The sequence below is a fragment of the Podarcis filfolensis genome (genome assembly GCF_964270895.1).
Source record: "Podarcis filfolensis genome assembly, chromosome: 3".
In the NCBI taxonomy this organism is placed as follows: domain Eukaryota; kingdom Metazoa; phylum Chordata; class Lepidosauria; order Squamata; family Lacertidae; genus Podarcis; species Podarcis filfolensis.
In genome coordinates, this window is record NC_139606.1 from 106,402,651 (window position 1) to 106,418,333 (window position 15,683).

At 44.4% G+C, this 15,683-nt stretch overlaps 1 protein-coding gene across 3 annotated transcripts in view; it reads right to left on the reverse strand.

Moving 5' to 3' along the window:
• Window positions 1-221: 221 nt before the first annotated feature.
• PYGB (glycogen phosphorylase B) overlaps window positions 222-15,683 on the reverse strand; it is a 41,985-nt gene continuing 26,523 nt past the window's right edge. For 2 of the 3 annotated variants that reach the window (XM_083605068.1, XM_083605069.1), the window contains 11 exons: window positions 15,323-15,469; window positions 14,623-14,786; window positions 13,971-14,085; window positions 13,407-13,508; window positions 12,945-13,092; window positions 11,004-11,062; window positions 10,193-10,334; window positions 9,546-9,753; window positions 8,212-8,346; window positions 7,244-7,310; window positions 222-6,252 (listed from right to left, as the gene is read on the reverse strand). In XM_083605068.1, coding sequence (XP_083461194.1) covers window positions 6,100-6,252; window positions 7,244-7,310; window positions 8,212-8,346; window positions 9,546-9,753; window positions 10,193-10,334; window positions 11,004-11,062; window positions 12,945-13,092; window positions 13,407-13,508; window positions 13,971-14,085; window positions 14,623-14,786; window positions 15,323-15,469 — 1,440 coding nt within the window. In that variant the 3' untranslated portion in view covers window positions 222-6,099. The remainder of the gene's footprint in view (window positions 6,253-7,243; window positions 7,311-8,211; window positions 8,347-9,545; window positions 9,754-10,192; window positions 10,335-11,003; window positions 11,063-12,944; window positions 13,093-13,406; window positions 13,509-13,970; window positions 14,086-14,622; window positions 14,787-15,322; window positions 15,470-15,683) is intronic. The other variant, XR_014545823.1, reaches the window with a different exon arrangement.

Below are 15,683 nucleotides of genomic sequence, written 5' to 3' on the forward strand. Positions count from 1 at the left end.
TTCTCATTAGCATAAGCCACCCTGTTAAGAATATTTTGATGTACAGGTGCCCGTTATATGGAAACCAAACTAGCAGAACTACAGGAGATTATGCTGGCACTCCTTAAAAAAATAATAAAGCCCTGCTGAATCCCACCCAATGTCCATTCACAGTCAGCACTGTGTCCATGTAATGCAATAGTTCTGTACAATGCATAGGAAAATAAAGAGCAACTACAATGGATGGCTGTGTGACTTTTAATAATTTTGAGAGCACAAGAGATTGACAGTAGTATATCAAACACACACATACACAAACTCAAAATCTCAAAAGTTTTGAAAGTGCTATGAGAGTGACAAACAACATTTATTTTGCAAGCAATGGACCATTTTGGTTAAGTCAGAGATTTTCATTAATGATCCAGTTCTGCTACTCTAGCCCACTCTTGTCTGAAGAAATGCCATCTTTGCCGTAAAAGTTAATTACTAGGTTGGGTTTTTAGGCCATATAAACAAAGTTGCATTGCCAAGTGGGAATGTCTGCATGTGACGTTTTATTCTTGAGACTCAATGCGGGACAGTGCTTTATCATTAGAGATGTTCCTGATTGCTTAAAAGTATATTTAAATAGACATAATGAGAAACACTCAAGAGAGCACAATGTCATTCCCTTGGGTTGTATCCAGCTGAGTTAAACACATTGAAAATAAGGGACTGGAATTAGTAATGTCCATTAATTTCAACTGTCTATGCCAATGTTAGACACAACCTTCTATTTGGAGTTTTAGATGGACACATGAGGACAAGGCACACAAATACTGACCTGTAATCAAACTATAAACCGTTCCATCAAGGGTGAGATTAACAGCATTAATGTTCAAATTCCAAAACCGTCTTTCCAGGAAATCCTTCAATTGTTTGTTCTGCTTTTGATAAAATGAACGAAAAGCACATGATGTATCAACTCCAGCCCACCAACCTCACACCCAGTGTGCTTGTGTATTGGTACGGGCTCTTCCACTCACTTCAATTGAGGGACAGATTTGCATATGCAAAGAAAGGCAAGCAGAATGGTTGCTTCCTAACGAGGAGGTTGGAATACAGAGTTGATTTCCACAAGCCTACTCAGCGTAAATGGAGATAGCAGATTCTAGCCCTTGTCTCAAATGCCCTAAAAAGCATGTTTACATGCATGAACCTTCATCAATTGATGAAGAGATGGTGTACACTGGGTTGCTGCAAACTTCTCCACTCCTCTTGGAAATGTCCTCTTCACAGTCAAGCATTTCCTATTGTTTGCTTATAAACTTGCTGGCTTCCTGCTGTTTTAGTTAAACCATCCTTATTTCTTGGAATGATTAAGAAGGGTCAACATTCACACTTTTTATGGGAACCTACAGAGCAAATTTGCAAGGCAAGGAAGGTAGGGACTCTTTTGATGGATGGCCTTTCTGCAGGCCCTAGCCGAAGCAGGGAACCTTCAGTTATTTTAAACCTATTTTTTGTCCAAATACTGCATTTGGAGTTGAAAGAGCTGGGTTTGAATTAGAGGCAGCTGTGTCTGGTGGCCTTAGGCAAGGTCTTTGTCACCTCACACGATTAGTCTGTTGTACACCTGGAGGGTTTGATGAGGATGTGGTAGCACCATTCCAGATATGTGGCAATCATTATGGTGTCCTCCAGATATCATAGACTACAGTTCTTGTTTATTTGCCCCGGTGCCTGGGGCTGATGGAACTTGCAGTTCAACATCTGGAGGAGGGTAGAGGTGGCAGAAAACTATAAAAGGGGCCTGTGATGGTTCTGTCAGAAGGCTATAAAAAGAGCATGGTTAATCAGGATTCTCATCTTTGCCATTCTCCACCCCACCTTTTCTTCCCTGTCTTCAATCTTTTGCTAATTTACTGTTCTCTACCTACTCAAATGCTGTTTTTAGTCCATAGTGTCACCTAGTTGGTTCTTTGACTTTATATTCATACCCTTGGGTTCATTCTGTGTAGTATACACTGCATTTAAAGTTTGTAGTCCACTCAAATATGAGAGCACCTTAACTATTAACTTTTCTGCTTTAATAGAATGGGAATAATTTCAATAATTTTTGCACTTTGCGACTGACCCTCTCAGATTAAAGAAGTGTTTCTTTAACAGGACTAGCCCACATGGTGCCTTCACAGGACCCCTTGAATATATCCTGCTTATTTGAACTTCTCTTATGATGTCTATTTGTTTCGTTAATGTAATTTGTTTTGTAATGTGATATGGGGGGGATGTCTTCTGTTTAGTCAGGTGAGAGTTAGTTTAACTATCACTGGAGGACTTTAACTGACAGCTGAGGAGCAGTTGGAGATGGAACTCTGAGTATGCAAAAGAAAGACAGAGGGTATGTCTATTCTGATTGGTGGTTGCAGGTTTAGAACATTTAGTCAGACCATGTGATTGGTTGGGGGCTAGACAGGGTGGGGCATATAAGGCTGGGTGCTAGTCAGTCTGAGTCAGTCCGTGTTGGCTGGGGCTTGGTGTCTGTGGTGGACAGCCAGAAGAAGACAACAGCAGATGATCAAGGAAGAAGCAAGGAGACCTGAAAGGAAGGCAGAGTGGCTTGGTGGCCAAAGTTTTGCTTAGGTCTGTATCACTTGGCTTGGACAAGTGAGGGAGAAGAAGTGAGAGGAAGTTTGGAATGTCTGGTAAAAGAACCAAAGGAAGATTCCAGGACAATATCGCAGAAACAGATCTCTGGGAGGTCAATTAGGGTTGAGACATGGGCTTCAACAAAAGTCCTCAGTTAACAGCATTGGTAAGACTCAATAGGGGTGGAGTAAAATATAAGGGCAGTTTGGCAAAAGGGTTTTAACAGGATAACTACCGTATTTTTTGCTCCATAAGACACACCTTTTTCCTCCTAAAAAGTAAGGGGAAATGTCTGTGCGCCTTATGGAGCGAATGCGTGGTCCCTAGAGCCGAATTGCCCAGGGGCAAAAAGCAGATCGTGCTTTTTTTTAGAAAGAGGGAAGGGGGTATTGAAACAAAGCCACTGAGCTGATCAGCAAGCGACCAGGAGGGAGATAAGGGACACTAGCAATAAAGGAGGCTGCCTGGGAAGGGGGTGGTAAAAGCACATGGATCCTCAGGATTTTTGCATTGGGTCACCCCAAATTCACCATCAGATCACATAACATGTCCATGGCTATAGTCTGACCAAAAAATCACGCATCCACTGTTTCGTGGGGCCGCAGTGGCGCAAAAACGTGGTTACAAAGCACGGATCCACATGGATCCTCAGGATTTTTGCATTGGGCTACCCCAAACTCACTGTCAAATCACATGTCTGTGGCCACCGCATGAACCACAAAAATCATACATCTACTGTTTCGTTCAGAATATTTTTTTTCTTGTTTTCCTCTAAAAACTAGGTGCGTCTTATGGTCAGGTGCGTCTTATGGAGTGAAAAATATGGTAACTGCTTCCTCAACATTTTCTTGGTTTACTAATAGTAGCGCAAAATAAGCAGTTTGTATTTAAGTGACAGCAACAAGTCAGACAGTGTATGCCAATTAAAAGAGGCAATAGCATATTAAAGTAACCACATAGGTTTGTGTACTCAATAAACATTAACATCTTTGTTAAATATAGTGACTATTTCTGGTACCACACCCATAGCCCATAGTTACCAAGGGCATAGGTAAGTCAAAAATTCAAAGGATATAAGTAGAAACAAAACAAAAAGCACCCTTCCGTCAACTCCCATCATCCCCAGCCAGCATGGCTAATGGCTAGGGATGATGGGAGTTGTAGTCCACATCTGAAAGGCACCATCTTGGTAAGCAAATGCAAGCTTCCTGGGCTGCACTACCAACACCTGCCAAGCACTGCTGAAACCTTTTAGGTTATTAATTGATGCCTACTGCTAGATTCAGAAAGATACATTTATGCATTTTTCTAAAACAACCATAACTGTGTTTTGGGAGGCTCTAACTGCAAAGATGCAGTAGTGAAGGATTTATCTAACAATACACTTGGATGTCGCATAAACATGCAAGATTTAAATGTCTATCACAGGTGCTTACTGAATCAAATTGGTGGTCCACACAACAGAAAGTGTTGTACTTTACAGCAGAAATACAGAAATATAGATCCTTTGCACAAGCTGCGGTAAAACTACACAAACTTTTTAAAGATGAAAATACAGTGGATTGTCATGAAATGAAAATGACAATGAAGAGCGTTACTTTTCAGGTATTCGTTTCACAAAATTGTTAAGTTTTATGGATTTTTTCAGCAATCAATTTTTGTAACGTGACTTAATTTGCTTTGAAAACATATTTAGTGTCATTTTGATTTATTTATTTTCATGGGGTATTCAATACCCAGAGCATTCTCGTTGCAATGGCTTAAGCATCACCACGTCAAAAGAGATGGTCAACTTTAATAAAGCCAATCAAGTTTTTTGGTAGGGCCACTAAGACACCTATAAGAAGTGGAAAATATATGTGGGTGGTCATTTCATATGACATGTGTTTCAGCATTTCTTCAAATTAATACTAACTAGATACAATTATTTACTGGTGATTTCTGAAAGAAAAAAAGGAACTAGCACTTTTAATGAACCCTCTGGTTCTGGAATTTTGTATAATAACATACATTCATTTCTGGTCCTGGTATTCTGCATTAAAGTGCATGTTGAGTTGGCAGTCCATGCCCAGCTGGGATCCAGCCACTTTTCCAGCCCATTTCCCCAGCCCTTAGAAATGAGCAGCCACTTATTTAGCAGCCCAGGCTGCAAAGGGCTGGCTCTGGTGCCAGGAAAACTAATGGTATGGTCTGAAATTAAAACTCAAAAGGAATCAAACGATAGGTGTCGTTTTATTTTAATAAGGTAGGAATGTGAGACCCAGAAACAGTAACTGATGAATGAAGGCCACTGGGCTGGAAGTGGAGCTGTGACTCCAACAAGCTAGCTGCATGTCTTGCCAGGTGTGGTCTTCTACACTGGAGTGTAATACAAGGATGGACTATATGGTGGCATCCAGATGTTCTTGGACTCCATCTCCTATCAGCCCCCAGTCAGCCTGGCCAATGGTTGGGGATGATGGGAGTTGACAGTCCAACATCTGGAGGGCCACAGGTTCCCCACCCCTCCTGTAAGAAATGCAACTTCTGCATTAAAGCTGCACTACTGATGACCCACTAAGCCAAAAGGAGCCTACAAACCACAGATGGTGGTGTACCTGAAGGCTCAAAACAGCATCTTGGCTTTTTTGGTGGGGATTTTTTGAAGACTGCCAAGTATCTAGGGGACTAGAGGTTTTCTCTAGTAGCTTCATGTTCATTTGTGCTGGTCTGCTCTCTAGATGACAGCAATAGTCCTTTCAGCACTGCTTAAATAGCATCCTTGTTAAACCCCAGGTGTTCTTTGGGTGTCCTGTTGCCAGAAGTTTCCATATAGATATATATAGAGAGAGATCTTCTCGATTAAAAACAACACGAGTTCAGCACATGCAAATTGACAGTTTAAAACTGGAGCAGGTTAATAACAACCGTTTGGGCATCTAATAACAGGAAGGATGGAAATTTCTTCAGAACATGATATCTGAAAAGTGCATCTATTTTGGGGGTCATTGAAGAGTTCCAGCCTAACCTCCCGACAAAGGGCAGCACATGTTTGTTCAAAGTAAGTCATTTGACAGCACCCAACTCTTGTCTTTGCAGTTTCCACCCCCCAAACAGACATAAGCATCTCCTGACTAAACAGGGTGGCCTGGCATGGGAGCAAAAGGGCCTGGGAAGTCGGGTACCGTCTCAATAATACAGAACACGCATGCAGGTTGCATTGGTTAAATAGGGGTTTTAAAAGAGAGAATGGCCTCATCTCACCTTCCTCACTCAAGCTCCCTGCTTTAGGCTCAGAATCTTATCACTGCCAACAAGGTCAACGCTTATCGGCTGCAATCCTGCAGAGCACCGGTTTGCCCCTGTTTTCAAGTAACCACCATGCCTTTTATAAATATATGAGAAGCCCAGCGGGTGGTAAAATGCACGTTTTGAATTCATCTGTGGGATATTCATTGGGAAGCAGGAAGTGCCAGAGCGGCAGGGCCTTTGCATGCACCTCTTGCAGCGGACTTACTCCCTCGGGATGTTGGGCGGAGGAATCTTCACGGCAGAGGGCTCCACCCCCCAGATCTCTCTGGCGTACTCGGTAATTGTCCTGTCACTGGAAAACTTGCCAGAGCACGCAATGTTCTTGATTACCTTTTTAGTCCACTCTCTGGGATTCTGGAAAGGAAACAAGTGGGAAGTTTGGTAGCTTCAGCAGAGGAACACCAAAAGACACAATGCAGGCTATAATTACAGGCAGTCCCCCCCCCATTTACGCAGGGATTACGGTCGCAGACGTCCGCCCCACCCTCTTTCTGTGCTAAGCACTGCGTGTGCAGTCGTGCGTGCATCAAATGTGCGCAAATTAAGAGTTGCCAGCTGACAACTCTGTTTTTGTGGGTGTTGTGTTCTAGGTCATTGCACGTGTCAACAGTCGCACTTATGTACGTTCCATCCCCTCCCAGGGCCAAAACAATGCGCACGTTGGCAGTTGTGTGTCAAATGGATGTGCCTAAAATGTATATAATATACATATATATAATAGCTAACCTTTAATTGGGAATCTACAATATATAATAACTAACCTTTAATTGGGAATCTACAACCCCACAGAATAGTCGTATGTCCATAACACTCTTACAGCAGCAGAATATATGGCAGCCAAGGCTTGTTTCCTCCTCCGGCCTGTTGTCCACCCTCTCTCTAACCTACTTTAATCTATCAGGGCCTTCTCTGTGTTAGCACCCTGGCCATGGAACTCCCTGCCCACAATCTGGCACTTTCCCCATTGATGTTTCACCATTGTTCGAAGAAATCATTGATCTCTTGCTTACTTGACCTGTATATCATCTGCCCTTCTGTCTGCATTTAGATGGTTTTCTAATATATTTTTTCATTTTACATGGTTAGCTGCCTCGGGCATCTTTGTAAAGAAAGGTAGGAGACAGAATGAATGAATGAATGAATGAAGACAGTGTTTTGCTGGCTGAAATTCACATTTTGGCTACTCAAACTGCTGAAATGCACTTTTCAGTCTACAAACCCATTGAGCAGAGGGGCCTTTCCCCCCACTTGGTTCACCCTAGGATACCAGAGCCATAGTCTTGTATTTATTTCACAAATAAGCCCATTTTTTCAATCTTCAAAACTTGTTAAACGTTGGTCTTACCATGTACAGCTTATCCACTTGCCCCTGAGCTTTGATGTAGGCTTCATAATCGGCAAACACCTTAAACCTGAAACAAAGAAGCGTCTGAGAATAACTGCTACCTCAGAGGCGTGTTCTCTTCACCTTTTTCTGATACTCACCACTGCAAAGGCCAGGGCATATACAACAGTGTATACGCCTTTGACATAAAATGAGTGTCAGCCATTATAAATAGCTGCCCATTTCCCTCTCGATGATGGTAATGTAATATGGAGATACAGAGCCAGTTGGGTGGCTGCAAAGGCATAGAAAAGCCACACCATGGGCTGTCAGAAAAGTGAAGCCAGGGATGGCATGTCATTTGGTATGCCCTGCAGAGGACCTTAAGGTCAATGAATAATCATAGTTTAGAGGTCCCGGGCCCTAAGGAAGTTAGATTATCCTCCACCAGGGCCAGGGCCTTCTCAGTGATGGCTCTGGTGGATGCTCTGTCCCATAAGACCAGGGCCCTGCAGGATTTAACTTCCTTCCGCAGGGCCTGTAAGACAGCTATTCCGCCTGGCTTTCAATTTGAACTTAGCCTGATCTTTTATTCCCCTTTCCTCCCCCCCCTCCCCGATTTGTGAAGATTGCCTGCTCTGGGATCCCACAGCTGGTCCTCCCCTGGTCTCCTCGCTGGCCCAAGTGGGACTAATTTAGCCAGCTAGCCCTGGTGATCATCTAATGTTTATTGGATGGATTTCCCCCCAAATTAATTTTTGATTCTTGATTTTATTGTTATTTACGCTTTATACCGTATTTTATGCTGTTTTTTCTAGCATCAATTAAGTGTTTTAAATTTGTTGTTAGCTGCCCTGAGCCCGGTTTCTTGAACCGGGAAGGGCGGGGTATAAATAAAAAATTATTATTATTATCATCCATGAAACGCATACCACTGCTTAACCCTGGTTTAGAGCATGCAGGGAAGGCGCACGATTGCTGCCTCTCACCTGTCATGATACATCAGCATGTCGACGACATCTCGGAAGCACCCGGGATCATCTGGTGAGAAGAAGCCGCTGCCAATTTGGTCAACAGCTTGTTTGAGCTCTGGAATCCTCTCATAGTATTCCTTGGCGTTGTATCTAAACGAGGAAACAAATGACATGTTCGGCCTTCTCATCATCACTTGCAGAACACGTTGCTTTATATGCTCCACTCAAAGGAGTCAACAGCCCTGTACTAAAGTGATCCAAAGAGGGCCGGCCCAAGACATTTTACCGCCTGAGGCAAATGACATTCTGGCAGCTTGACCTTCCGTCAACACTGTTGATGGGATGGGCTCTTCCACCACACCTGAGGGCAGCGTAAGGGTAGTTTGAGGGGCATGAGGCAAGCCACATGGCACACACAGCTCTCCTCCAACATCCTGCCACCACTAAGCATTTGCTGACCGAGGTGGCTGCCTCACTTGGCCTAATGACAGGGCTGGCCCAAGGCCAAATGACTGACGAACTGGACTTGATTTCGAAGCGATTGTCCACGATGACACCAAGTCAAATTAAAGGGCATAGGCTCGGCTAATTATTAGCAAGCGGTCTGCCATTATTAGATCTAGTACAAGTTATGTAGAGTTAATTAGTCCAAAGCAACCCACAAGCAGATCGATAGACTTATGTACTGTGCTCATTACACTTATGTGTTTTTGTAAGTTGCTGTCGTATTTGAAGAACTTCTCCCACACCTCACTTTTAAAATCTATTTCTTTTTGGATTAGCGTGTGCTCTTTCTATCCCCAGAGCAAACATCTTGTGGCAATGATTTAGAAAAGGGGTAACCAAGATTTCCCCCAGCCCTTCCCCAACAAGGGCTGTATAACCTGGTAGGGTCCACTTGCCACAAGCAGACAGGGCTGGAGGCAAATGTAAATATTGTCGTTGCCTAGCAGACTGGTTCCTACACACTCACAGGCTCCTCTTTATTCTCCATTTAGCCAATCAAGGAGCACAACAACCAGAATTCCAGCCAGGTAAAACCACACACTGGGTGTGTGTAAAGGATGACCGCCAAGGGGGTGTGGCTTGGAGAAAGAGGGCGTGGCTAGGGAGGAGGTGTGGCCAGTGGAGAGTCCTGACCGTGAGAAGTGTGGAGGGCCACATCCCTTTCCTGGGTTTGAGGTTCCCCCCCAATCAACCTCACAAAACAGGTCTCCTTTGCTCCATTTAATCTGAGCAGTTTTCATGCAGCTGAAGCAAGGCTAAGACCAAGAGACGTCAAGGAAAAGCCATCCCTGCTACACAACCTGTTTCTAGGACGCAAGGCTAACGCGGCTGTTCATACAAACCCTTTCTTATCCATCGCCTCCACGTCTTCTACCCGCATGCCAAAGATGAAGAGATTCTCCTCTCCGGCCTCCTCAGCCATTTCTACATTGGCGCCATCCATGGTCCCGATGGTGAGGGCTCCGTTCAGCATGAATTTCATGTTCCCTGTCCCTGAAGCCTCAGTCCCCGCGGTGGAGATCTGCTCAGACAGATCTGAAGCAGGGATCACTGGGGTGGAGTGAAAAAAAGATAGTCTGGTAAAAAAAGCTTCTCCCCTACTTAAAACAAACACAGACAGACACCCTTTGCCTAGACTGTAGCTCAGTCCTACAACACCTGTGTTGCCTGGTTCCAAAGTCCAAGCCAAAAGTCTCCAGAGGCCTTTTATTAGAAATATGAATTTGGAGAACTGTTATAAAAATGATATAACGAAATTCAGTTAGAGGGAATTCGAAGAAGTCAGTTATCAATGTTAAGAGAATTAGGTATTTGAAGAAATATTTTTTCTCTGGGTTTAATTTTATTGTATTGTAGTGTGTTTTTCTTTGTTGTGTGTTTTGTTATGTCATTTTGTGATAAATGTGGAAAATCAATAAAAAAAATTTGGGGGGGGAAAAAGTCTCCAGAGGCCTTGTGCCAACGCCTAAGACCATCCCCGTCCTCTTACCTTTCTCAGCAAGGGACACTCTGTAGTTCTCCAAGAAGATGACTTTCAGCCTGTCACCTATGTAAGGGTCATTATTGACGACGTCTCCAATGGCCGTGATCAGTCTGATGATCATTTTTGCCATGTGGTAGCCGGGGGCAGCCTGGAGGCAGAGAGGGAAGATACGCATGGATCAAAAGGGACTTGGTGGGAAAGAGACAAGGTGTGTAATCAGGCAATCAGGAGGGGTGCTGTTCAGATTCACTGATAACAGAGCCTCTGTCTAAAAGTCAGGAAAACAGGGCAGTTCTCATGTTTACACGCTCGAAAAATAAACCCTGCACGAGCAAGATGGAAAACACTCCCAGCGCTAACCTAGGGAGGGAATGTGCATATGTGCTTGTCTGCAGTTTACGAAACACTGTCCCAGCTACTGAGGAGAAAGCTTGCTTGAGCATTAAGTCCCTTAAAGGTAAAAGTAAAGGGATCCCTGACAATTAGGTCCAGTTGTGACCGACTCTGGGGTTGCGGCGCTCATCTCGCTTTATTGGCCAAGGGAGCCGGTGTACAGCTTCCAGGTCATGTGGCCAGCATGACTAAGCCACTTCTGGCGAACCAGAGCAGCACACAGAAACGCCGTTTACCTTCCCGCCGGAGTGGTACCTATTTATTACTTGCACTCTGACGTGCTTTCGAACTGCTAGGTTGGCAGGAGCAGGGATTGAGCAACGGGAGCTCACCACGCCGCAGGGATTCGAACCGCCGACCTTCTGATCGGCAAGTCCTAGGCTCTGTGGTTTAACCCACAGCACCACCCTTACCTTTCCCTTACCTTTCCTCCAATCATAACTGTTCTTGGCACGCAGGACTTTTTTGGGTCCCTTCTGATGCCTGGAAAAAGCAATATGATGATTAATTTGTGTCATTTATTTATTTATTAAGTCTATATACCGCCCTTCATCAAAAGATCTCAGGGCAGTTCACAGAATAAAATACAAGATAAAACACAAGTAAACCAAAACAACAAAACAATAACCCCATTGAGAGATGGTCTCTCTTTATCAATTATTGGAATGAGAAAATTACAGGTTGTGTTTTCCCTCCGCCCAACCTATTTCAACGTATATAATTATTTCATCTTAATTCTTTTTGTTAAATCTATTATATTAATTAAGAGATTTGTGGCCTTTTCCCTCCTTTCTCTTTCGTCTTTCTTTTCTCTCACTCAGATTAGAAAATCTGATGGTGGAACTCAGCCATCGAAGGCTGTTGCTATGCAGAATATTATTTTGAGATGTAGTTTTAAATGCAAAATATACGCCTCGCTCTCATCAGCTGTGGTCTGGCTCCTATCACATTCCAGCACATGATCTGCAAACCACACAGATGACTTCCCGCAAGATATCCACATTCTTGCTCTGGCCTGTCAGCTGATGATATGTTTGCCAGCCCTTTCTATTAATTACATGAGGTTCTGATCAAGTTCCTAAACATGCATCTACGAAGGCTGAAATCTCACAGTGTGGCAAAGCCCATTGCCCTGGGATCTTGAGCCAAAGACAATGCAATATTGCTGGTGCAGAGACACACAGACGATACTTGTAGAGTAAAATGGCACGGCCTAATCTACACACATAGCAAAATTAAGAACATAAGAGACCTGCTGGATCAGGGTTGGCATCCTGTTCTGACATCAAACAGCCAGATGCCTCTGGGAAGCCCGCAAGCAGAGACTGAGTGCAGCAGCCATCTCCCTGCTCACGACTCCCAGCAAGTAGTATTCAAAGGCATTACCCAGAATGCAGCAGCTAGACTAGTGACTGGGAGTGGCCGCTGAGAACATACATTGGCTCCCAGTACGTTTCCGAGCACAATTCAAAGTGTTGGTGATGACCTTTAAAGCCCTAAAGGGCCCAGTATACCCGAAGGAGCGTCTCCACCCACATCGTTCTGCCTGGACACTGAGGTCCAGCGCCGAGGGCCTTCTGGCCGTTCCCTCACTGCGAGAAGTGAGGTTACAGGGAACCAGGCACAGGGCCTTCTCGGTAGTGGCACCTGCCCTGTGGAACACCCTCCCTGCAGATGCCAAGGCAATAAACAACTATTTTACTTTTAAAAGACACCTGAAGGCAGCCCTGTTTAGGGAAGTTTTTAATGTCTGATGCTGTATTGTTTTTGATATTTGGTTGGAAGCCGCCCAGGGTGGCTGGGGAGACCCAGTCAAATGGGCAGGGTATAAATAACAAATTATTATTATTATTATTATTATTATTATTATTATTATTATTATTATTATTATTCAATCTGCAAGTGGGGTGACTGCATTTCTGAATGTTTGCAAAAGCATCCTTGCATGTAAGAAAACTTCGCATATTAGAGAAAGAAGACTATCTCCCCAACAAGCTAGTTTTCCAATCTCCTGCGTACATTTAGTGAAGAAGAAGAAGAGTTTGGATTTGATATCCCGCCTTTCACTCCCTTTAAGGAGTCTCAAAGCGGCTAACATTCTCCTTTCCCTTCCTCCCCCACAACAAACACTCTGTGAGGTGAGTGGGGCTGAGAGACTTCAAAGAAGTGTGACTAGCCCAAGGTCACCCAGCAGCTGCATGTGGAGGAGCGGAGACGCAAACCCGGTTCCCCAGATTACGAGACTACCGCTCTTAACCGCTACACCACACTGGCTCCCACACTGGCGCTGTGTTATTATGATTATTTTTGTCCAAAAGCATTCCATAGCCCCGAAGTTGCTGCTTTGTTGGGCTAAGCTACTCACGGTTGTAGAGTGTGATGATATGCAGGCAATTGAGGAGCTGCCTCTTGTATTCATGAATTCTTTTGACATGCACATCAAAAATAGAGGCAGGGTTGATTTTCACCTTGTACTGTTTTTCCAAGTAGGCTGAGAACTTCTGCTTGTTCTCCTGGCAAAAGGAAATTTGGGGTTGAAGTTACTGGCCGGGACATTTAAGCCTGACTCTAGCTGCACAGTTTGGTCTAGGCTGGGATTCTAGATTATATAACTTATCTATATCCCACCTTCCACCCAAGCTGCAAGGCAGCTTACAATATTTTAAAGCAAAATTAGAAAACACAAAGCTGCAAGAACAAATTAGTTTTAAAAAAGTAATTAGAATACAATGGAACATGTTTCGAACCAGCAATTAACATATACGGTTTGCCTCGACCGCAGCCCATCATATCACGGTGTTTCTCGCTAACATGCTGCCATCCTCACCTGTTTAACTTTGGCGACATCCCTGATGAAGGCCTCGTCATTGACAAAGCTTAGCAGCTTCTTGAGCTGGCTTAGATCCGTTAGAAAATCTTCCCCAATTCTCTGTAGTGAAAAGAAGAAAGAAAACCATCAATCGACAGATCTGCTTATCTGATGTTTGCTTCTGCACTCCCTGCACTACAAAAATCATGAACTGCCAGGGACAAAAGACCATGAAGTTAGGGACATGGCGACTGAATTCTTGCGCACCCCAAACCCAACAAACTCCAAGGGTGGGGGATGCTTTTTGATGAAAGGACCACATTTCCTTCTAGGTAACCTTGCAGAGGCCACATGTCAAGGTGGGTGGGGCCAGAAGCAAAAATGTGGGGTGTGGTCTGCAGAGAGTCCAAAGCATCAGAAACCAAAGCCGGTGAAGCCACATTCAGGCCCTAGGTCTGAGGTTCAACAGCCCTGATCTAAGAAAAAAATGGAATGAAGAAAGATCCATTGAGGGGGGGGGGGAACGACCTAACAACAGGGGTAATTGCTCCATGGAATTCCTATTGGCTGAAGTCAGTTCACCTCCACAATGACATCAGAGAGTCCCGGGTTACAAAGCAGGAGCCACCGCCTTGGAGTGATGCCGTTCGTCTTGTTCTGAAACTTCTCCGGCTCCATTTCGTAGAAATCTTTGAATCTAAAAAAGCACAAGATGGATCACAAGACAGAAGAAGAAGAAGAAGAAGAAGAAGAAGAAGAAGAAGAAGGAGGAGGAGGAGGAGGAGGAGGAGGAGGAGGAGGAGGAGGAGGAGGAGGAGGAGGAGGAGAAGAAAGAGTCATGTGCCATTTAGGGCCAGTTGATAACAGTGAATGAGATCCCCCAAAAAAATGATTATGTATTTTCTAGTTTTATATACTTATATAAATTTATATACCACCCTATACCCCCAGGTCTCAGGGCGATTCACAGAATAAATAATAATAATAATAATATATATATATAAAACTAGAAAATACATAATCTCTGGGGTCTGGGCCAAATGGAGAGAAAGAGGTGCATAAAAAAGAAAAAGAAAAAAGGAAAATCAAACAGTTTGGCGAATGATTTTCAGCGATGCATGTGCAGAAAATAAACTACCTTTGCTCACAGATCTCTGGGGAGACTCTGGCAGCCTGGCCTGTCTTCCCCTGAGCTGACAGCCTGTTGCAAAAAAGTGAAGGAAGCAGGACTCACATAGAGCTCTTTACAATCTCCGAGTGAATTCTGGCCACTCCGTTGACTGCATGGGAACCAATGATACACAGGTTGGCCATATTGACCCTCTTGCAGTCTCCTTCCTCTATCACGGACATCCTTCGGAGGCGGTCAATGTCTCCTGGGAAGAGGGCCGCCACATGCTGCAAGGACACAAGGAGAGGGGGATATTAACAACAAGATCTAAAGGAGATCCCACAATGTAACCCTTTACACCAGGAAAAAATGTGAAGAAACTCCCTGCACGATTGAAGCTATGAGCCCGTTTTACTTCCTCTCCCCTAGAAACCGCCACAGCTTGTATGTTGGAGGTCCTTATGCCAAGACAAAAGAGCCCTTTAATCTCTAACTTCCTTGCTCTGCATTACCATAGCAGTTTGCCTTTCTGTCACCTGATCCCCGCTGAACTGCTGCTGCAATACCACCTCCTGGGCAGTTGGCAACACTGTAGAAGAATTAGCCATCACCTCCCTTCTGTGCCATAGTGCCACCACTGAAGGTGACCAGTATCGCAGCTACTAATTCAGCAGGGCTCAGGTGACGCCAAGAGCCAATAGTTCTATAAAGTTTCTGACTTTGGCAATGGGCAACTCATTGCTTAGGTGCAGACTGAGCCTCCAGGCCTCTCAGTCAACCCAACCCCCCTTTCCCCACCACCTCATTTATCCTGTCTCCTTACGTCGAGATGTTTCTGATTGATAGCATAAATGATCTCCAAGTGTCTTGGCAGCAGTTTCTCGAACATAGAGACAGGCCAGCGCTCCAGGGCTTCAGGCAGCACGGTGTGGTTGGTGTACGCACAAGTTCGCTTTGTGATTTCCCAGGCCTGGAGCAAAAAAATAAAAACAATGGATGAGATAACACGGGGGCACTGCAGACTGAATCTGATCCTAGTAGCAACCAAGCTGCTGCACTCTCTTAGGTTCACTAAGCAGGTCTGGCTAAACCCGATCTGCGGCTTGTCAGTTGCAATCGCATCAAAGGAAGGTAAAGGGACCCCTGACCATTAGGTCCAGTCGTGACTGACTCTGGGGTTGCAA